At 40.5% G+C, this 24,941-nt stretch overlaps 1 protein-coding gene across 1 annotated transcript; it reads left to right on the top strand.

Annotated features, from left to right (window-relative positions):
* The first annotated feature begins 9 nt into the window (after positions 1–9).
* On the top strand, positions 10–23,288 carry LOC139469831 (interferon-induced GTP-binding protein Mx-like). The gene is made up of 14 exons (XM_071252135.1): positions 10–175; positions 3,640–3,858; positions 4,860–5,012; positions 5,256–5,410; positions 5,809–5,947; positions 6,086–6,284; positions 7,093–7,168; positions 9,335–9,457; positions 10,257–10,407; positions 18,024–18,268; positions 18,956–19,073; positions 20,237–20,302; positions 20,554–20,621; positions 22,137–23,288. The coding sequence occupies exons 1-14, from the start codon at positions 112–114 to the stop codon at positions 22,356–22,358; spliced, it is 1,998 nt and encodes a 665-aa protein (XP_071108236.1). The 5' UTR covers positions 10–111; the 3' UTR covers positions 22,359–23,288.
* Positions 23,289–24,941: the final 1,653 nt, after the last annotated feature.

Raw genomic sequence — 24,941 nt, 5'->3', positions numbered from 1 at the left:
TTTCAAGTACAAAACAGTGGTCGCTAAGAGACAGCTCAAAGCTTGCAAGCTTCGTGAATTGTGCTGTTTAGACGGAGGAGGACCCAGCCCCAAGAATCTCAGACAGATACGATGGGGGGAAACAAGAAGAAAAACCGCTATTCTATTCCGACGACACCCTCGCCTGATAATACAGGTAAGGATAGGTAGAATCGATGCATTTGAAATCAGACAAAGACAATTGTGTGTTTTTGTTTTGTTGATCCAGTAACTTCGTAATTTACATATATAATATAACCTTTGCGCATGCACTGCACTGTCTACTAAATGTTTATGTCCAGGTAACCTACATATGTAGCTGTTTTGTCTGCACGGTGAAAGGTTGTGTGACGTAAATTCATTTCCTGGAATATTGCTTCATGATTCTAGGAATCGCCCACACGAATCTAACACTCAAGCATCGAATGTGACAATACACGGTCTATATCAATTATTTATCATCAATATGTTGATGTTATCAGATTATGTTGACAGTCCACTTTGTCGATGAGTCAGAGTAAGTGACAACGTTATATCACGGACCTATATAACCTGGTCTGATATCTCGATCATCATAATTACCATTTCCGTGTTTAATTGATAAAAATCTGATGCACATGGGACATATGTGTTTTGACAGCTATCGATCGCCACACATGCTTGTAAGCCGGATGTTTTGGTAACCAGGGGAAGTCAAGTTAAGCCCTACTACGCATGCGCCATAAGCTGTCCACATGTGGTTGGCATCGCTCATGCGGGATACCGATAACATGGGGCTCGGATTTCAATTCGCGGATGCGCGGCAGAGATAGTTTTAGGAATTCTGTATCGTTTCCTATCCAGGTTAAACAAGTCCGTGGTTATATGGGGGTAGTTTAACATCGTCACGCACTGACTTTGCAATGCGTTTCATCGTATCTTATTCAAGCTGTAAGCTGCCGCGGGTTTGGAGAGTGAGTGATTATCTTCCTTACCCGAATCAGAGACCATATAATATTATATGGTCTCTGCCCGAATAGCTCTATTGTGCAATACCTTTGCAATGTATCGTATGTTATTCAGGCAGCCCGCGAGATTTGAGGTGAGGTGAAATGGGGTTTAACGTCGCGTCCAAGATTATTGCACTTATATAGCGACGTGCATGCACTTCTATAGTCAGTTAACTCACTTGCCTCGGGAAGATGTAGTCCGGTCTGATGCCGATTTATAGTACTAGCACACTGAGATACCATGCCGCAGTTTAACATGAATACCCCACTCAGAAACAGTATACTGACTCCGAGCCGACCAGTCCTTGTTTTAGCCCCTTAATGTCGAGCGTCAGACAGGGTAACAACAAGTACCATCTTTTAACGTCTTTTGGTATGACACGGCCGGGGATCGAACCCCGGACCTTTCGCTTTCCGGGCGGACGCTCCACCACTAGACCACGGAGGCGGTCGCAGCCCGCGAGACAGGTTCCAGTGAGGAATTCAGATCAAGCATGTGAAGTGCACGCAATTTTTCTCCCTTGACACTGCTATTGCAACTTTAGATATTGTTCAACACGATTAAATACCAGGCTTCTATACGATGACTTTGTTCAATAAACAAAACATGTAAAACAACGGGTTTAATATTACAACTTTGAAATTAGTTGTCTTCATATTAATTATATGTATGGTGCTTGCTGTGCATAGTTGAGCACAGTATTGTTTCAAGTAGTTCACTGTATGTAATATATGATTCATACCGTTTTATGCGGCGGTTTACGGTTCTGCATGATTTATTGCTTTGACAGTTTTTTTAACTTCCAGCAGAGATTATAAAACCGTATATGTTTATTGCTTCTGGATAAAAAGGAAATCAACAGGCTGGCCTGTAGTTAGCATGTTTTCCTAAAACATAACACGGTTGCATGATATATTCACGATGTTTGGATTCAACATGGCAACATTCTTCTAAACATACTGCAAATCTAATCCAGAAGTAATCACAACACAAACCCAGTTAACCAAACGGAACCGTAGACAACAGTGAGTGAGTGAGTTGGTTTTAACGCCGCTTTGAATAGTGTTCCAGTTATATCACAGCGTGTCAGTTTGGTGTGGGAGGAAAACCCGAAGTGATCCAGGTCTTAGACGTTCATCACCTTGCTGAAACCCACCAGCACGGGTATGGTGTTACAAACCTTGAACATACCGGGATTCGAACACACTGTCATGGGTTTCTGGTGTGATCAAGGGACACAACTCTGCATAGCAAATGGCAGCGCCGTAGACGATTGTGCCAATCGTGCTCCGTATACAACTACAACAAACTATCATACAACAAAGACTTATTAGATGAGACATTCAAAGTCTATGAAGAAACAGTGGCAATATTACACTATTACAAACTACAAAATATGTGGAGGTACATTAAAACAGTTGCATTTAATTTTTTTATTACAATGACATGGAAACAATATGAGAATTGAGCAAAACTGTTGTAATGCTGTTCATACAAAGAATTTGTTTATAATTGTAGATATGATAACATATCTTCGAAATTGTTCCTCGATAACTGTTTGTAAAAAATAGTAAGAACTGTTTCTTTCACTAGAGTGTGCCAAATTATTATTATTGAGGATTATTTGTTGAAGTGATTCTCTTTCTTGGTTGTATTTTTATAAAGTGCACAGTGTTGCTCACCTTCTAAGACATCACATGTTTCACAGTGTTTTTGTGTATCTGTCAGTTTTAATTTTTAGTTGGTGGTTACTAAAACGATGTTTTGAGAAATTGTTTTTGTAATATGTAAGATAATTCTCATTATTTACCGATGACTTGGCCAACATGTATGTTCTTAACTTGCTGTTGGATATTTGGGAATCCCTTTATGAATGCTTGAACATATTTTGACATTTGGACTTGAGTTTATTTACAGTGAAATTTACGAGCTTCCATGACAACAACTTTGATTTTAACTGAATAATGGGAGTAGTTATCGTTTCCGGAGCAGATCTCGAGATCCGTACGCTATGTCGTCAGCAATCTTGGCACATATATTGGAATTTGACGACATCTATCATGTACTATCTTTAGGGGTGTCTCCCAATGGTAATACAAACAAGGCATGGGGGACGTCCGTATGAAGCAAAGCTCACATGATATCGCATTATAAAACATGGCTCCGACGCGAGGACATTTCGGTTCTATTCAAGTCCGAATGATTGTTTATTTGTTTGTTGTTGAACGCCACACTCGGCAATATTCAAGCTATATGACGGCGGTCTGTAAATAATCGAGTCTGGACTAGACAATCCAGTGATTGACATCATGAACATCGATCCACGCGATGGGGATCGATGACATGCATCAACCAAGTCAGCGACACTGATCACCCGATCCCGTTAGTCGCCTCTTACGACAAGCATAGGAGCCGTTTATGGCGGCAATGGTGTGCTTAAAACGGAAGCTATATTGTACTTTGTTAATAATGTAGCTCCAAGCTTGTTTTTATTTCTTTCAAAGTCAATTTTTGCAAAAGACGGTTTTTTTAAAATCCGGAAGCAATGCCATTAAACATTATACTTTAAAATATTGTTTAATGTGGCGTTAACCCCAATTACTCACTGATAAATTGTCATCCTTTTCACAGAGCTAAAGACTATAGTGTCGCCAGAGGAGAGAACTAAAGCCTTAGCCTCGTCCTTCGACGCTGAGGTGCGCCCTCTGATAGACCTGGTGGACAAACTCCGAGGGTATGGTCTGGACAGTGACATCAACCTCCCTGCCGTCGCCGTCATCGGTGACCAGAGTGCCGGCAAGAGCTCTGTTCTTGAAGCAATCTCTGGCGTTCAACTGCCAAGGGGAACGGGTAAGTTGTGTTTCAGAGTGAGTGAGTATGGTTTTACGCCGCTTTTAGCAATATTCCAGCAATATCACGGCGGGGGACACCAGAAATTGTCGTCACACATTGTACACATGTTGGGAATGGAACCCGGGTCTTCGGCGTGACGAGCGAACGCTTTAATCACTAGGCTACCCGACCGCCCTTGTGTTTCAGGGGCAGGTGTTATGCAAAACAACACAATTAGACTACGAAGGCTAAATATGATGTACGGAAGGTAGATGTACATGGGTATTACCTGAGACTGAGACTGGTTTGTTGATGACTTGGACAAATGTACAGAGAACAGAGATATTTGTGGGTATTCTGCTGAATGTCTTTAAGCCATCTTCCAGATATATTTAAACACAAGTTAAATGTCATAAAAATCATATTGAGCAGTTTCAAAAGCCCAATTCCCTTGATCATGCCTGAATCTAGCCAATTCCAAGAATAACCTTCAACCAATTCGTTCAACATAAGGAGGTGAAATGAAATGGGGTTTAACGTCGCGTCCAAGATTATTGCACTTACATAGCGACGTGTATGTATGTGTGTGGCTGCTTGTACTGGGCCGGACTGATGTCGATTTATAGTGCTAGCTCACTGAGATACCATGCCACAGTTTAAATGAATACCCCACTCATATACAGTATACTGACTCCGAGCCAACCAGTCCTTGTTTTATCCCCCTAATGCCGAGCGTCAGACAGGGTAACAACAAGTACCATCTTTTAACGTCTTTTGGTATGACGCTGTCGGGGATCGAACCCCGGACCTTCCGCTCTCCGGTCGGATGCTCTACCACTAGACCACGGAGGCGGTCTTCAACATAAGGAACGTTGATCACACAATATTGTGTGTAAATGACCTGGAATGCTTTCGCAACTTTGCCTTTGACAAATATTGATCCAGTAACGTTAGTCCTATAGAACAGACACAAAATCGAGGTAATGAACCACATGTGATAATATTCAAAATGTTTATAGGTATAGTAACAAGGTGCCCGTTGGAGATGCGGATGAAGCATTCAGAGGATGAGGACAGGTGGGAGGGAAAGATAATGTACAAGGACGTGCATGACATGGCCCATGAGGAAATCATGCTGAACAGAGAGAGCGTCGGAGAGCTCGTGCGGAAAGGTGTGACACAATTAATTATATCGATGTTTGTTGGTTTGAGAGAACATTACTTCAACATTTTGTGAAACAATTAAATAAATTGATTAAATGGAATAAGATTAATTCAGAGAGAATGAATTAAATTTCACTTCACAGCGCTTATTTAATTACGTATATATTTACTTATGCAATGAAAATAAGCATCTGATTTTTAAGGACTGTAGACTGCTGTCTTGACACGTGCTATTGGTATGTTCCGTGCAGCTCAGAAGGACATGACAGATAGTGCGAAGGGCATCAGTGATGAACTCATTACTCTGGAAGTGACGTCATCAGATGTCCCTGACCTTACCGTCATAGACCTGCCAGGTATTGCAAGGAACGCCGTCGAGGGTCAGCCGTTTGATATTGAAGCGAGGGTAAGACGTCATCACTATCATAACATGTCTTTCAAATTGCCGTAATGCTATATTTACCAAATTTATTCCAAACCGTTGTTAAAATAAAATTGAGGAAAAGATTTTTGAAATTGTTATTTTAAACATCGAAAGGTATCGGATGGGCAATCACGTAATCCAGTGATGCAGACGCCATATCATATGTTTCGTTATAGGTTATTATTGTCATTTTAAACCACTGATAAACCAATCAGAATCGAAAATGTTCATAGCATAGTTGCCTAATACTTAATACACCCGGTGTAAACTATGATCTACATCCTCTCAGCGATATATAACAATTTTTGAAGATTAAATAGTTTTTGTTACATATTTATTACGATATGCAGTACTAATATATCAGTAATCATTTTTTTCAGATTAAAAATATGATCCGTAGATACATTGGACGCCAGGAGACTATCATCCTTGCTGTTCTACAGTGTAATGTGGATATAGCCACATGTGAGGCACTCAAAATGGCAAAGGAGTTTGATGCCGAAGGTGGCAGAACTCTGGGTAGGTTGATCACTTTCCTTAAAAGTTTAAAAAGGCCATCAGAAAATGTATTTAAATGATATTGCTCTAAGTTTGTGTTGATACTTTCATGTACATATGTTACCAATGGGATTTTAATATTAACATGAATCTGCACAGGAGTTCTAACAAAGCCGGACTTGCTGGACAAGGGAGCCGAGACGGGCGTGGTGAGGATTCTCAACAACATGGAGTTCACGCTGTCCAAGGGCTACATCATTGTCAAGTGTCGAGGCCAGCAGGCTATATCGGACGGCCAAACCTTGAAACAGGCGCTACAAGTAGAAGAAGATTTCTTCAAAAGTCACAGACATTTTAGGTGTGTTTGTTTGTTCGTTCGTTGTTTAACGCCACACTCAGCAACATTCCAGCTATATGACGGCGGTCTGTAAATAATCGAGTCTGGACCAGACAATCCAGTGATTGACATCATGAGCATCGATCCACGCAATTGGGATCGATGACAAGTCATGCATCAACCAAGTCAGCGAGCCTGACCATCCGATCCCCTTGTCGCTTTTTACGGAAGTATAAAGTGATTGCTAGGCATTACTTGTTGACGGATGACAAGGTAGACACAATTTTATGGATAACAACTTCTTTAATACAGTAAAAAACAACGTTTCTGTATAGATCCTTATACCGTTGTCAAACAAGACTGAAATTGTGTCCATCTTGACGACAAGCATAGTCGCCTGTTACGGCAAGTATGGGTTGCTGAAGACCTATTCTACCCCGGATCTTCACGGGTCACTTTGTAGGTAGTGTAATCATCACATTGAAAGGCAAGTGACACATCTAGACTTAGTACATTATCATTATTTACAGTAAAGACCAATATGTTATTATCTATATCACACTATCATTAACTAATGGTGCATTGAGCATTTAATGTATCATTAGGGTTTAATGTAGCCATTAGTTAATGAGGCTTTGATACAACCGGGTCCAGTATGTTATTATCTAAATCACACTGGGTGTGACTGCGCTCAACCATCGACTGCCGTTTACTTGCAAGATGGAGATAAATATGAAAAGTGCCATATAAAAATAAGCCAGGGTAGCATTATACCTATTTAAACAGTCATGTTATTCTATGAGTTACATGTATGTTTCCTATGTTCCAGCTCCTTGCGACCATCTCAATGGGGAATCCCCAACTTATCAACGAGACTGTCACGTGAGCTGAAAATACACATCAAGGTGTGTATAACAAAATAGTTACTTTGTTTACGCACTGACAAGACGTTTGTCGCTGCATTTCCGAGCTGTCATTTTGATCTGCAGCAAGTATGCGGTATTCGGAATAACTTATAATAGTTTTTTGGCAGTTATTGATTTTTGGTCCAGCTACAGTTTTTGTCTGAAACGTACCTGAAACGTTGCATGCGTGAAGTAGGTTTTCGCTTATGAATGCCATGAAAAGCCGACTTAACTTGCGAACGAAATCGGGATAGGCTCTGAATAGGATGGACCAGGCAGAGCTTCGCCAGTGTGATGTACACCTTTTGTTGTAGGAGAAACTCACGAAATAATTTAAAGCAGACCCAAACTGCCCACGGGCGTCAGACCCCTCAGGTTTGTCAATTGCCAATGTTTGTCAGTTATCCTTAAAAAACCCTTTGGCTAGCCATGCTTGCCGTAAAAGGCGACTATGCTTGTCGTCAAGATCGGGTGGTCTGGCTCGCTGACTTGGTTGATACACGTCATCGATCCGAATTGCGTGGATCGATGCTCATGATGTCAATCACTGGATTGTCTGGTCCAGACTCGATTATGTTACAGACCGCAGTCATATAACTGGAATATTGCTGAGTGTGGCGTTAAACATCACACAAACAAACAAACAAACTTTGGCTAGCCCACGCCAAAACGGGTATTGCATCGGCCGTCGAGGCAATGGCAAGGGATAGGGACCTGCTTCTAATTATGAAACAGCACTTCAAAGAGGGTCTCTTTCTTGTGACAGACTAATATTACACTGACACTGAGCTTCAGCTTCTTCTTCTCTGACACTGCTTGACTGAAGAAGTTGTAATTTTCTTCTTATAGCTAACAAAATAAAGTCATTGTAATTGCATTGTAAGATTTTTTAATTATTTTTTTATTACTTTCAAAAATATAATTTCACAAAAAGTTTAAAAAATCTTGATCTTTTGAACTACTGGCCCCAGGGTTTCAACCTCTTTTGAACGTAATGAACATAAGAAAATGATATGAGTGAGTGAGTGAGTATGGTTTTACGCCGCTTTTAGCAATATTCCAGCAACATCACGGCGGGGGACACCAGAAATGGGCTTCACACATTGTACCCATGTCGGGAATCGAACCCCGGTCTTCAGCGTGACGAGCGAACGCTTTAACCACTAGGCTACCTGACCGCCCCCTCATCCTTATGAAAATATTAGTATCTGGATCACCGTCACCTGCTGCATATGCCCTGTTCCTAACATTCCAACTGGGGTTAAGATATTTGGTCTTCATACTGTTTAACCCTTGGTAGTGTTCTTGAAAACATGTGAATGTCCAAATTAATATTTTTAAAGATATAATTTATATCCGATAACTGAGCAAGACTTAACTGTAGGAAGATGAAACTTTGAAAATGTTATTCCAAGGGTTGGACATTGAAGTTGAAATTTTGGGCGACTTTCATTCTTGAAGTAATCCTCGACCCGTCAAGATCCGTGGTAGTATAGGTCTTCAGCAACCAATGTTTGTCGTAGGAGGCGACTAATGGGATCGGGTGGTCAGGCTAGCTGACTTGGTTAATGCATGTCATCGCATCCCAATTGCGTAGATCGATGTTCATGATATCAATCACTGGATTGTCTTGTCCAGACTTGATTATTTACAGACCATCGTCATACAGCTGGAATATCGCTGAGTGTGTCGTTAAACAACAAGGCAAAGCAAAGCAATGAAGAAGTTCTTCCTCTTGACTCTGAGTACTGAAACAAGTGCCTGTGGTTGTACGATATGTTTATAAATGACGTTGTTGTCCCCCCTAAGCGGAAGATATTAAATTAACCGTGTGGTTAAAAGTGTACAAAAGTGTGTTTAGGTATCTAGAGGCATGGTGCCTTTTGTGTTCGAAAACAGGAATTGATGTCTTTAAACTGGAAGTGATTGGCGACGACAAGGGATCGGGTGGTCAGGCTCGCTGAATTTGTTGATGCATGTCATCGTATCCCAATTGCATGGATCGATGCTCATGATATCAATCACTGGTCTGGTCCAGAGTCGATTGTTTACAGAACGCCACCATATAGCTGGGAGATTCCTGAGTGAGTCATTAAATAACAATCAAACAAACAAACTGAGACACAGGGTTCTAGTTAAAACTGCTCATCATGAACAATGTTGTAGAAACTGTTACCGCATCTGAAGGAGGATGTGCGCAACAAACTACTTGAGACGGAGCGTGACTTACATGACCTTGGTGGGGATCCGCCAGCGACAGCCTCAGAGAAGCGGCAGATGGCTCTCCAGGTAACAGAGGGAGTGGGGTTTAATTACCCTTTTAGAAATATTCCTGCCATATCAGAGACATATTATTAGAAACTGGCTTCACCCCGTGTGGGGTATCATGAAATTCTACCCTAACGTCATTTCGCGCGGGAGTCCACTATCTACTTAGTAAAATTACTCAACAGATAAACAACTATAAATTAATCCATGATTAACGATGAAGTAAACTGCTACAAAAATAACGTTGTGCCCTATGATTTAACTATTAAAGGACAGTGCTGTAGAAACTGTTACTGTTTACAAGCCAGCCAGTTTAGTTGGTTAATTTCCCTGAAATAATGTATATGTGTTTTTAATCCTTAAAGACCGCCTCCGTGGTCTAGTGGTAGAGCGTTCGCCCGGAGAGCGGAAGGTCCGGGGTTTGTTCCCCGGCCGCGTCATACCAAAAGACGTTAAAAGATGGTACTTGATCTTACCCTGTCTGGCGCTCGGCATTAAGGGGTTAAAGCAAGGACTGGTCGGCTCGGAGTCAGTATACTGTGTCTGAGTGGGGTATTCATGTTAAACTGCGGCATGGTATCTCAGTGGGCTAGCACTATAAATCGGCATCAGTCCAGTCTAGTACAAGCAGCCACACACACAAACACACGTGCATGCACGTCGCTATATAAGTGCAATAATCTTGGACGCGACGTTAAACCCAATTTCACCTCACCTCACCTCATATCCTTAGATTTTAACATGCTCCCCAAATATGTAAATCGATTAAAGGAAGCGTGCAAGAAGAAAAAATCCTTTAGAGATGAGATGTTTTTGACAGATGGTCACCGAGTTTATCAAGATTACCACCGCCTTGACCACTGGACAACACTGGGATGACCCGAAGTTTCCACCAAAGATTAACAGCCTCTACAGCAGTGCCCGCCGGTCTTTCGTAGAGTTGTCTAAAACCGCTGCTCAGAAACAACCAGGTATGTATAATGCAAAACTTTTTTAAACGTTCAAAAGACATTTTACATTTTAGCGACACTAAAGGTTTCTGTGACTTTGCACAATGTTGCTTCATACTATGCATTCCGTCGCGAAAGCGAACGTGTTTTCCAACTGTTCACAGAAACGACTTGAAAATGTTTGTTGTTTCTGACCGCACTAGCGAGAATAATGAAATATTGTACGTGAGTGAAGATGGTGAGATTGTTTGATATATTTGGATGTGCCTTATACAAAGTGTCACCCTCGAAGGGATAATTAAAGATACTTTTCCGTAAACAATAAATATGTTTTAGACAGTACTTGGTACAGTACAAAACGTGACAGAAATGTGCACTTTTGCACAGTGAGCGTGGTGAATTATAGAATCAGGAGAAAGGAAGGTAAACTGTAAGAAACATCAACCCAATAATAATATATACACCATGCACAAAAGTTAAGCGCCACCATATTCATAGTCTCTTTATTTCACGTGTGGGAATCAGAAATACGAAATATGTATGACTGAATTAGGCTTCCATAGTTTCATGAACCCAAATTTGTCCAGATACAACAAGGAAAGCGTGCTTTACGTGTTGCTGCAGTTCCCTAACCTATAAATAGTGAAATTCAAGTTTCAAACACGTGGTTGCATTTTGATCCTGTGTGAGATTCCCCTTCCAATAGAGGCTGAAAATCAGCCATGGTGAGGAGAGAGTTAACGAACGCTGAAAGATGGCACGTGATAGGCATGAAAAATGCTGGCATGTCATGCAGGGCCATTGCAAGACAAATGGGTCGTCATCACAGTGTTATCATTCGGTTGATTGTCAAACATGGTCAAACCAATGATGTCAATGACAGGCATAGGTTTGGTAGGCCAAGAAAGACCTCTAACAGGAGGATAGACGTCTTTTCAGGATAGTCAGACGAAATCCATTTGCCACTTCAACAGATTTAAGACTGCAGTGGATTACCCATCAGAGACTCTCGATTATGACCGTAAGGCGACGCCTCAGGCGGCTTGTTATGACGCCAGAACCGCACCTGACTGAGAGGCACGTGCGGAATCGTCTGATATGGTGTCGTGCCCGTAGTCGATGGGACTTGGCCAACTGGAGAAGGATCCCTTGGTCTGACGAGTGTCGAATGCTGCTACGAACTGTTGATGGTCGAATACGTGTTTGGAAGCAACGTAACACTCGTTTTGCACCAAGGCACATCCTGAAGACCTTAGCATGTGGCGGGGGGTCTGTCATGATGTGGGGTTGTGTTTCCTTCGGCTGCAAACTTCCGCTGGTGACAATTCGTGGAATCCTGAATGGCCAACATTACCAAGATGCCGTTCTTCGTCCAGTGGCAGTCCCTCATTTTGACAACCATCCTCTTCAGACACCTGTTTACATGGACGACAATGGTGGACCACACAGATCTCGGGCAGTTTTGGCTTATTTGCGTCAAGAAGCTATTGCCACTCGTCCTTGGCCGGCCTGTAGTACGGATCTTAATCTGATTGAGCATCTCTGGGATATTCTTGGCCGGAAAATCAGACATCGTGATCCCCCAGTTCAAAATCATCTCGCTGGACTTGAAGCCGCACTTCATAAAGAATGGATCTGTTTGCCTCAGAGAAGCATTAAACGACTTGTAATGAGTATGAGGCGTAGGGTTGAAGCTGTGGTCAATGTCCGTGGATCATACACACGTTACTGACGTTTCTGTCTCGCAATAGATTCCGCACTCCCTTGGGTGTCTATGTTTTCTAATCCTTCAATTTCCTGTCTTCGGTAAAATTCCTTTCTGCTCATATTCTTTTGGAACTCACAATAAACTTGCTTTGGGACAACTTTTGCATCACATGAGGTTTACATATACGGCTTATAACAATCGTACATCTCGTTATAATAGTCATCATTAAGTGCCAAAAGTAACAGCTCACAAATATGGTAGGTGGCGCTTAACTTTTGTGCATGTGTATAGAAACGCATTTCGTATGCCCCGTTAAAACCAAATGACGTCTTGGGGGGATAGCACATAAACTGTTTAAATATTATGTACACAACAGGCATGTATTCAACTGGCTCCATTTGCTGTTCAAGAAGTTTAGAATTATTGTATTTTGTAAACTTTTCCAGGGCAACAGATGAGGGATGGGGTCGTTTCCGGTTCTTAATTCATAACCCCTTAAATATGTCGTCATGAATTTTATTTACACATCAGGTTCTTAACTGATCATAATGCATTTTGCTATTTAGGAATATTCAATGTATTTTTGTGATTCTAGGACAACAAGTTGGACTTAGGACTCGTTTCCGGATCACATCTTATTGAGTGTACCATATTTCTTTGTGTAACTATGTATGCCCATCAGGCTAGTGTTGAACCGGTGCTCTTTGCTATTTAGGTTTGGTTTGGTTTGTCGTGTGCTTCATAAACGTGAAGAAATATTTAGTGAACAGACTAACAATTTACTGATTGGTTGGTTGGTTTGTTTGTTGTTTAACGCCGCACTCAGCAATATTCCAGTTATATGACAGCGGTCTGTAAATAATCGAGTCTGGACCAGACAATCAAGTGACTGATATCATGAGCATCGATCCACGCAATTGGGATCGATGACATGCATCAATCAAGTCAGCGAGCCTGACCACCCGATCCTGCTAGTCGCCTTTTACGACAAGCATAGTCACCTTTTACGGCAAGCATGGGTTGCTGAAGACCTATTCTACCCCGGATCTTCACGGGTCTTGCTATTCACGAGTTTTTGTAGTTTTTCAGAATTTGCGTTCTAAGGCAAGGACATGTGTTCAAATGGTTTTGTTTGATTTACGGAGTGTGACGCATATACCATTCAATGTTTTTTTTATGATACTTTGTAATCACATCAGATATCATATGACATTGTTTGGAATCCAGGTGTAAGAAGGTCCCCGGGAACATATGCTTGTATTTAAAGGCGACTAAAGGTGAATGTAATCACCTAGGGACCATACTCGTAAAACATATTGCCGATGTGACGTTAAACTTTAACTCACTCACTCACTTTGTTTAAAAACAATGCATCATACGTCTATGTCTGAACTGTTTAATTTTTTTCCCCATTTTGTTGTGGGATTTTGAAGTATTACATGTAGCATTGCTAGCTAATGAAACGTTCTGTCTACAGAAATGCACCAATACCATTTCACGACATTGGAAGGTGTAGAAGCTGTTAAAGAATGGAGGGGATAATTTAGTTTAGTCTTTCGTTATCAACCATAGTTTCTGTAAATCCTGTGAAGATGTTTAAACCATGGCTTCTTTATTTGAAACTGTGACAAACTTACAGTAAATCAACACAGGTCAAATATATTTTTCCCGATGACAGATAAATATAAACTGACTGAGTTTGAAATCACTCTTGCTAAAAAAACCAATACATACATGCATGAAGTAAAGAATGTTGAGAAGATCAATATATCAACATAATCAACACTGATAATGACAATCATACCGCTACCGAGAATGACGTCAGAGTTGGGTACAAAACATGAGCTTTCAGAATCATTGACATTAGGCAGAGGACATAAACAATCCCTCACGTTCAATAACAAGTCATTAGTAGCCTGTGTGACCACCAAATACCTCAATGCAAAAACTCTTCGAAGCACAGAAAAAGTCAGTTGTCTGATGAGGTCACATGGGATTTGACGCCATTCTTCTTGGAGGGCCAAGATCAGTTCTTGCCGGTTGGCTGGAGAGTGTGGTCGTTGTCGAACACGACGATCCATCAAGTCCCAAAGGTGTTCTATGGGGGACATGTGGGGTGAGCGTGCAGGCCACGGCAGGGCGTTGACGTTGTTGGCTGCGAGGAAGTTAGTGACAATTCTGGCTGTATGGGCTCTAGCGTTGTCATGCTGATAAATGACGCCACGTGGCTGCTGTTGGAGAAATGTTAGGACAACTGGACGAAGAATGTTATCCATGTAACGGTGAGCTGTCAAGTTTCCGTCAACGTTGACTAGCTATGTCCTCTCCTGCCCACAGATCCCTCCCCACACCATGACGCTCCCTCCACCATATGGTACGACCTCCTGCACGCAACACGCCGCCGTTCGTTCGCCCCTTCGGCAGTAAACACGTTATCTTCCATCAGCCTTAAACCTACAGAATCTACTTTCGTCACTGGAAGTCAACCCTCTGCCAGTCACGTCGTTGCCAACGTCGTACAGTCCGGGCCAATCGCAGACGATGATGCTGCGCTGTCAATAGCTGTCCTCTGTATGGTCTAAAAGCCCTGATTCCATGAGCCCTGAGTCTCCTGGCCACTGTCTATCGACTAACCCTGTGACCTAAGGCATTTGTCGCCGATGACGTCACTGTCAGAGAGCGATTTCGGAGGTGCAAGGTATGCAAGTACCGGTCATAGACCTCTCTTAATATTTATGCATGACCCCAAGGTCAAACTGCAAAACGAGGTTTTCCCCGCATGGCGGCAGAGCAAACACCCGGAAGTGATTTATCGCTCGTCTCGCATGTCTCGTTCAGCTTCGTCAAGAATTTGGTTCAAAGTCAATCTAAGAGCGCGAGGAGTTCCCCGTTGAACAAGGGATCCATTATAACAGCGATGGGTTCATCAACAGTATTAAAAGTACGTATAGTGTGCTTTTACACTAAATAACAATGACCGCTTTGACAGGTCTTTCATGGCATATGCTGTTGTTTTGAACTAATATTGATGGGCGTAACATGAATGAGCTAAGACAGCCATAATGACTGATAACCAGCCCTTTAAATGTGTGTAAGCGCTATATTTTATTTATCTTAATTCTTGTGTTTTGGGGTATGACGGTAGTCTAATTTAAAAAAAATGTTTAAAGTCAAAGTGAGTCGGCACACTGTTTGAAGTGTTTAATAGTAGAACACTTATTAAATTGCATTCATACAATTGACATCTGCATGTTTTTCTTCACAACTTCAATGTATTTTTTCAGATTTATCTGAAGGGAGGGTTTCTACAGCAAACTGTTTCTGTGCCATCAGACTGATCGAGCCAGTGCTATGGACATCAGTTTAAATACAATGTATGCACATTGTGTAATAAAATATTTGCGTCTCAAACGATTTGAAACTTTTATCTCTCACAGGCAATTGTAGCACAATTCTATAAGAGTGTGCAAGGGAAACCATAATCAAAGAACTGTCCACAGCTGATTGATAGTTTTGAAAATTCTGGACTCTCAAGGATGTTAGGGTTTGAATTTCTCCTATTTATTCGGTTAGTTAAATAGGAAAGGGGGAATATTTTGTGTGTGCAAAGTAGTGGCAATAGTAAAGCCTTGGTCTGCCCCCATACTATCACCAGGCTGTACAAGAACAAGAAAAATACCAAACACTTCACAGCTTTGTCATCTCAGCATCCGATATACCAGCTGTAGACAAACATGATACAAAGTTCACAGCATCGTGAGGGGCTATACCAATCAGGCTTTAGAGTGGGTGGCTAGTTTTGTAAAGTGTATAAAACTTTTGAGTTGAGGACAAAGGCCGATGGGATTCGAATTTTTATTTCAGTGCAGTCAACAGCATAGTCCTGGGTCTTCCAGCCAAGGAAACAGTGTCAGAACAAACATAATACATGCTACACATTTTGGTGGCACTGGGTTGATCAAAATATAAACATCACTTGAAAGTATCACAGTCAGTAATGAAATATAATATTGCATGAAACGGGTCAGTTCTTGTTCTTGATACTCCAAAATTCTCAAGAGCCAGATGGTTATTGAGTAGATGGTTCTCCCATTGTTCAACATGGACCTGCATCTCCTTTATTTCAAATTGTGCCTCACACCACACATTCTGTCCATCATACCTCCTCCTGGAACCAGGTTCTCCTCACACTACAAACAAAATAATACTGATTTAATATAAATGTAAAATAAAGTAAAAAAGAATTAATCATAATGCAATCTTGATTTATGACATTTATTAATACACATATTATCATGTATGAATATAAATCGTAAAAAGAATCAAATAAAGCATAAATTAAAACAACTGTAACTGTTTTATACATTATTTATTTATGTCTGTATATGCATTCATATTACCTTTATATGTGTAGTCCATTTCCAATCTAGAAATATGTATATTCTGACCAGAATAAATGTAATTGTTTAAAAGTCGATATGTTATTATCATGTGACCTACATTAGTATACATCTTAGTTCCCGGGTGCCGTTGTACAAAACAACCTTACACTTAATTTTAAGACTGTCCATATGTTAAGGTATGGAAGTTACGATCACCGACACGCTAATATCGCTTTGTACAACGACACCCAGGATATATATATAGATCTATATATATGAATTATATATGACAGTATGTAGTATTAATGTGACGAGAAAAGAAATCAATATTGTTTTCAGAAAAAGCACGAGTACTTCGTACTGAAACGTCATGGTAGCTGCGATAAAATCAATAGTTGATAAGCGATATTCGCTCATCAGTTTTGCAAAAACATGAATGAAAATTATTACTTACGGTGAAAAACTTCCCTATAACTTGTCGGATGGCTGCCAGTCATCGTTTCCGCAAAGATAAATCGACCGGAACAACGATGAAAACTCATAGATTTATCTCACCTCGCATCGGAAACGCATTCGAGGTCACGGCGATGCTCTGATGCCATTTTGAAAGCTTGCGGGGATAGCCTCACTTTGGAGTTTGACCCCAGGGTCACGCATAAATACCAAGAGACGGCTATCATGGGGCGTGGTCACCCTGGGTCTGCCTGTTCTTGGCCTGTCAGTGGTCCGCCCTGTCTGTCTGTAACGTTATATCAAGTTGGTAACGGCAACACGGGAGCAACTGAAGGTTCGTGCAATATGGGCGTGGTTGGCTCCGATCTGTACCATATCCAAGGCTCGTTCACGTTGTTCGACTGTGAGTCGTGACATTTCTTTTGTGTTTTTTATCACTGTGGATGTCTGACTTGCCGTTGCAATCGTTTAATACCCTTACCCGCACGTGCATTTGCAGTTGTCCGTGGTGCACGTGTTTTTCACTTTTTCGCGTGTTATCTCGCAAACATGTAACAGACAATTAACATTTTCTGCATACACTATTGTTGTATTTAGCTTAATATGTGTTTTAGATGGACTTCATCGAAAAAAAATATACTTTGTCTGAAATTTATATTTTCAGTGGGTAAAGATTCTTTTGGACGTCAGTTTATACGCTTGATGAATTGCTCCGAAATGATTAATATACATGAATTCATGATCATGTGGTATGGGTTCGAAATGCTCAAGGAACACTTCCATGTGCACCATGTAGGTACAAAACACAGTGTTCTTTAATATCTTTTGAAATATTATTAAACTTTTTAGGTGCCTAGGTTCTTAATTTGGTTATTCCGACCCCGTGTACAATGGTTTAATCTGGTTTGACCAATCGGATCCACAAATAATCGTTAAAACAGTTAGTTAAACCCCGATGACAATGACGAAAATTGGTTCTCAGGTTCTTTGAATTTTAAACGTGGTTGAATTAGATCAACTGGACCCCATTTATGTAATAACCCGAGACAAGATACAGGGAATGACATATACATGTAATTGTACGTATTTTCCAGATATGAAGAATAGGACGTTGAAGACCGAACTACAAGAGAGGATGGAAGCGTCCCGAGGTCGAGAGTTCTGTAATTTTCTAGGCAAATTTGAACTTGTGGAAAGTTATGCTCGGGAATACATCTTGAAACTGAAAACACCTGCACTTCGCTGTTTCGACGACGTACATCGCAATACAACAGGCATCCTAAAGATACTAGCAGAAAAGTGTTTCGAGAAATTCCCTGATTTTGCACAAAGAGCAAAGGTGTTTAACACATATATATTTATTCTTTTTCTATAGTTAACCGTTTTCTTTCACAAAATCAGCTAAGACGACAAATGAATATACGTCATATTGCATTTCGTCAGCACAAATTATTTGTATTAGTATTGACTGAACGATGTTTTGCAAACTGTGATAGCATCTTTATCATATCTTTTCTGCATCTTGAAATATTCCGACTTGACTGATTGTTCCTTGCACTTTGACACATGACATAATTTGACTGTTTATGACACCATTGCCTCTCAAAGTGGCGGTCAATGCAGAATGATGCTACCTGATGTCAACACTAATAGGGTGACAAGGGTCATGCGGATTTTAAGAAACGAAATCCCAACGATATCTGTAATAACGTCAACAATTGTGTACAATTTACGTCACCAATGTCGAAGGGCGTGTAAAATCATAAATACATAATCATACATTTGGTCTTCGAAAGATTTTTTTCAAGCTGCTTGTTTGAGTATAAATATAAGAGACAAACCCATTTCCATCATCATAAGAAAGAAATCGTATAAGATTTGTGTCCCCGATGGCATGGTTAATATTTGTTATCAAGCTCCTCATTATGTCGGACATGTGATGTTTTCCCCAGCTGTAGACATCTTACATGTAACATGCATGCCATATTGTAATTCTTGAAATATTTCTTTTTTCGACATATTTCAGGAGGTTATCATGAAGACAAAGAAAGACACTCATGATGACTGCAAAGAGGAAATACAGAAGTATTTCACGATGGAGAATCTGGTGTACTCCCAGGATGATACGTATGGCAGCGAGTTACGTAAGTGTTGCAATGAACCCGTGAAGATCCAAGGTAGAATTTGTCTTCAGCAACCCATGCTTGTCGTTAGAGGCGACTAACGTGATCGAGTGGTCAGCCTCGCTGACATGGTTGATGCACTTCATCGTTTACCAACTGCCTTGATCGATGTTCATGATGTCAATCACTGTATTGTCTTGTCCAGACTCGATTATTTACAGACCGCCGTCATATAGCTGGAATATTGCTTAGTGCGACGTTAAACAGCAAACCAACCAACCAACGTCAGCAGTATGTCTATATTCACCTGGTTTGCCACTGGTTATTCCGAAACAAAGATGCAGCGTGAGTCATCAAAGAGACATGAGATGATTTGTTAAATGCTCACAGATTGTTTTCTGGGGTTGTTGTGCTCCTTAAAATTGACAGATGAAACAAACTTGATTTTCAAGGTTCGAATAGTGTTCGTATGACTGGTTGTGGATAATACGTGAAAGCTAAATATGATCACTACCTTCATCGAATAGTGTTGATATATCTTATATCAACCGATGCTTTATTTGGAGAGATTCTCTCGGTAATTTCTAAAGGTGTTGTGTCAGTGAGTGAGTGAGTTGGATTTAACGCCGCTTTTAACATTATTCCAGTTATATCACGGCGTGTAAGCTTAATGTGGGTGGAAAGCCCGAAGTGATGCAGGTCTCAGACGTTTACCACTTCAGTGAAACCCACAAGCACGGGCGCTGTGTCAGTAATCGCTGACGACTATCGATATATTTGATATTAAAATAACAGTTCGTAGGTACTTTCGTAAAGCCCTGTGTCACACTGAAGATTTTAATTTTATAATGTGCTTGTAGATGAGTACTGTGTGGTGAAAATTATTGACTTTGCATGTTCTACATTGTGTGATATGTCTGAGGAAGTTGGCTCTTTTACCATGGTAACCATCATCATCATCATCATCATCATGTATGTATGTTTATATCTCCAGTAGTGAATGAGTCGAAATGATTCTTGGCAGTATAAGTAATCTTTCAAGTTTATCACAATTCGGACCAAAATTGGACAAGTTCCTTGGAAATAAATTTCTGGCAAACCAAAAATGCTCAATATGTAACTATACACGCATCTTTATCAACATTTAATGCAGTCCTTACGCTAACTTTTATTTTCCGTTCTAGGAACAGAAGAGAAAAAGAAACGAAAGGAAGAGGAACTGAGGAGAGGAATGCCACTGCACAGTTTAGGTGCTTGATAGCGTAGTCATATACAGCATTTAGTACACCAAACTGTATTTTCTGCTTTGACCCTTGCGACTGTGATCTGATCTTAGTTTTGTTGTAACGTGTTTAATCATAACGCATTCGCCTGTGTGGTGTATATAGAAATGATGTACTCGTTAAAGCTCCTCCACCTGATACTGTATGTGCGTATACGATACGATTACGATTTTACGTTGGATAAGCTGCGTTTTCATGAGAATTTTTCTATATTTCAGTAGACAAAACGGAAGAAGATGTGAACGGTGTCGGCAAGGCATTGTTGAGTCTAAGATCTTATTGCCAGGTACATTGCTATGTGTTGTTCGTTGAAGAAAGCCTCTTTCTAAGACATGCGATAAGCTCATACTCAAGGCCGAGGTCATTCATTTTGGAATTAACACTGCGTGTGTGTGTGTGCCCACTGAGATACATTGCCGCAGTTTAACACGAATACTACACTCACACACAGTATACTGGCTCCGAGCCGACCAGTCCTTGTTTAAGCCCCTTAATGCCGAGCGCCAGACAGGGTAACAACAAATATCTTTTAACGTCATTTGGTATTGACACGACCTGGGATCGAACCCCCGACCATCCGCTCTCTGGGCAGACGCTCTATCCACTGGACAGTTTTATGGGACCCACCATATTAATATTCAGGGGGATGGGCCTGTTTTTTTTGTTAAAGCCAGGATATGTTTTCGGTAATGTTCAAAACACGTACTTCTCTGGTAGTAGCTCCCGAGCAACTTAGATATTTTTTCAAAACACATCTATGTCATATATTATATTCCCACCCCTACTCCGCCCCACAGTATCAAATTATCTGCACATGATTTTTGGATTTTTTTTAATGCCTACTACACAACTTACACATATTAGGGGGCGGTAGTGTAGCCTAATGGTTAAAGCGTTCGCTCGTCACGCCGAAGACCTGAGTTCGATTCCCGACATGGGTACAATGTGTGATGCCCATTTCTGGTGTCCCCCGCCGTGATATTGCTGGAATATTGCTAAAAGCGGCGTAAAACCATACTCACTCACTCACTTACTCACTGAACAATTGACTTGCGTTGTCTGTGTTTAGGACGAGTACCACCGATGCGGCTTGATACGCTCACATTTTTACGAATACCTGATATCATCACTATTTTCAGCCGTGATATTGCTGGAATATTGCTAAAAGCGGCGTAAAACCATACTCACTCCACTCACACTTACACATATTACAGATTATTCGTCCATGGATTTCTTTCATAAGACCCTCGGGAACTCGTTTAGCGGGTGTCAAACTAAGTTTGTGTATTTATAATTAATTTAATTTGGCATATACTTTCCCTAGGATAGGGCAGTTCTCATTCAATGGTAAAATAAGTCAAATAGGTCAGGCAGGAATCAGATTCCATGTGCGGCCTCAATTTCTGGGATATTTACAGATGTCAATGGATTAAAACATTCATTTTTACACATATTCACAATTGATTCCAAATTCTAAAGGATTTCAGGTTTGGGACCAGAACAATAATCTCATATTGTTAATGATACCAGATATAGAATTTTAATGTATAAGTTGATGAGAAAAAATAAGTAATAGTTTATTGGCGTGTTCATTATACGTCGGTTGTGTTGGCTTTATGAAACCTTAGGCCGTACAACGTGGACATCCTCTCTGAAGATGGAACCAAAACGAAAGGTCAAAGGTGTTCTTTGTACTTGTAATGTGGCTACTTGGAGTATTTGCATTGCATTTCTCAAAGTGTTCTCAAAGTGTCAGTATTGCTGTTTTGAGTGTACCAATCCTCGTGTACATTTGTTTCAGATTGCTGCACGGCGTCTCTGTGATGTCATCCCCATGATCATTCAACAGCACGTGTTCCGGGAACAGGTGGAGGATATGCGTATGCTGCTGATGGACATTGCTTCTGACGAAAGAACCATGGTTCACATCCAGGAAGATCCAGACATGGCCTACATGAGGAGAGAATGCAAGTCTCGTCTCGAGAGACTCCAGCTGGCGGAGGAAGAACTTGACAAAATCTAGCATTTCTAAATGTCAATCTTTGCTGTGTCGCTTTATTTCTGTCAACAGTCATCATTGTCCAGAACATCTTTTTTGGTAATTTCTTAGTTGGGGATGGGATTTAGTATTTTTCTTGGAAAAAATGGAAACATATTTATTTTCATCAGAAGTTGAAACCAGAAAGTAAGTCGCTATCCTGATATAGATGTGTTTTGAAAAATTTCTAAGTTAATCGGCAGCTCCTACTAGAGAAGGGCTTCTTTTAAAACATTACCGAAAACATATCCTGGCTTTAACCGAAGAAAAACAGGCCCACCCCCTGAATATTAATATGGTGGGTCCAATAAAACCGTCCAGTGGATAGAGCGTCTGACCAGAGAGCGGATGGTCGGGGGTTCGATACCAGGTCGCGTCAATACCAAATGACGTTAAAAGATATTTGTTGTTGCCCTGCCTGGCGCTCGAAATTAAGGGGCCTTAAGAAGGACAGGTCGGCTCGAAGCCAATATATTGTGGATGAGTGGGGTATTCATGTTACACTGAGGCAATATGTGTCAGTGCTTGGGTTAGCACACGCACGGCCAAAACTTGCATTGTATGTCTCCTGCAACAGACAAAGACGTAATACACATTCAATGTCGCCTAATGCTTGGTCATGTAACCATGACCAATACCATTTTTGTTTGTTTGACATAATTGTACATGTATTGTAACTGATAGTAAATTTGTTTCTGCGTTGTAAGAGTTGAATTGATGCATTATCACGACTGCCATTTGTGTATTTGGCTGTGGCATACTGAAGGAGGGCATTTTAACCTTGACAAGATCATGTTGATCCCATTTTCAACGAAAATATGTGCAATGCATCTGATATATCCGGATTATTGGACAATTTATTTGTAATAGTACTATATAGTACACAATGCGAAGGAAAGTTTGTGTGTTCCGCGTCGTCATATGGTAGCAATACTGCTAAAAGGGTGAGAGAATCAGCCCATATCTGTCGTTGTGAATGCCCAATGTTAATGTTTCTAGGTTGCACGATCAGACAACGCATTCGGGCACTGTTATGATGACTTACCCTGACCAGCAAGGTATTACTAGAAATGCCGTTCAGGGTCAGCAGTTTAATATTGAAATGAAAGTAGTTGTGTTTTAACGTTATGGCAGTATTTATTTATAAAAGGTTAAAATTGTGATTTAAAGTTAATGTATCGATGGATCTAACCCACAAAAAAGTTGATCCATAGAATTTGATGTATCGTTGTCAGGGCACTTTTACGTTATTTGGTATATTCAGCAGCCACGTGAACGATGAAAAAGGTAAATGTTAAAATATTTATCGTTCTGATGTAAAGGTCTTCAACAACCCAGACTTGCCGTAAAAGGCGACTATGCTTGTCGTGAAAGACAACTAACGGGATCGGGTGGTCAGGCTCGCTGACTTGGTTGATACATTCATCGATCCCAATTGCGTGGATCTGGATTGTCTGGTCCAGACTCTATTATTTTACAGACCGCCGTCATATAGCTGGAATATTGCTGAGTGCGGCGTTAAACAACAAACCAACCCAACCAATCTGATGTAACAGACAAAATTACATGCAGATTGAAAAGATTGATTAATAATATAATAAATTAATAATTATGAGAAATGTCTTTGAGTATACAATTCCGACTATATCATTTATAAGAAAATAGTGATGATATCAGGTATTCGTAAAAATGTGAGCGTATCAAGCCGCATCGGTGGTACTCGTCCTAAACACAGACAACACAAGTCAATTGTTCAGTGAGTGAGTGAGTGAGTGAGTATGGTTTTACGCCGCTTTTAGCAATATTCCAGCTATATGACGGCGGTCTGTAAATAATCGAGTCTGGACCAGACAATCCAGTGATTGATATCATAAGCATCGATCCACGCAATTGGGATAAGATGACATGCATCATACAAGTTAGCGAGCCTGACCACCCGATCCCGTTAGTCGCCTTTTACGACAAGCATAGTCACCTTTTACGGCAAGCATGGGTTGCTGAAGACCTATTCTACATTCTACATTACTGATTGAAATTATGGTATATTCACATTGATATTAGCATAGAAATATCATTTTCTCTAACTGTTACTCAACTTAGAATTAGCGCTTTTGTCAGTGAACTAACACACTGTGCGGCTGCTATGTACAAGCAGACATAAAATGTATTAAAAATGTTTTGAGCAACGCTGACATTTATGTATAGTCGATGTGTCATTTATACATTGGCAATATATCTTATAATTATACATTTCCTAATTATTCTAGATCATCATTTACAATACATTTAGTTTACCCTGAAATTAAATTATTAATCATCAGTGTTCACTATTAACCTAACTATACAAGTATTCATGACTGCTTTTAGACTAACAATTAGTCTCTGAAATGAAAATATTTTACAGCAAAAAAAGAGAGTTGTAAAATTATGATAATAAAATATGCCCCAGAGACTTGCACACAACTATAGACTTGATGGGCTCCATGTACAACATACTAGACTTGTTTCAAACTTCCATGGTTCTACATACACAATTTGATTACTGTGACATTGCCTGCTGTCACATTC

Source organism: Haliotis cracherodii, unplaced genomic scaffold (genome assembly GCF_022045235.1).
Source record: "Haliotis cracherodii isolate W230 unplaced genomic scaffold, xgHalCrac1.p SCAF_2, whole genome shotgun sequence".
Lineage (NCBI taxonomy): Eukaryota > Metazoa > Mollusca > Gastropoda > Lepetellida > Haliotidae > Haliotis > Haliotis cracherodii.
Note: the sequence above shows the minus strand (reverse complement) of the source record. Positions and strands in the feature narration are given on the sequence as shown.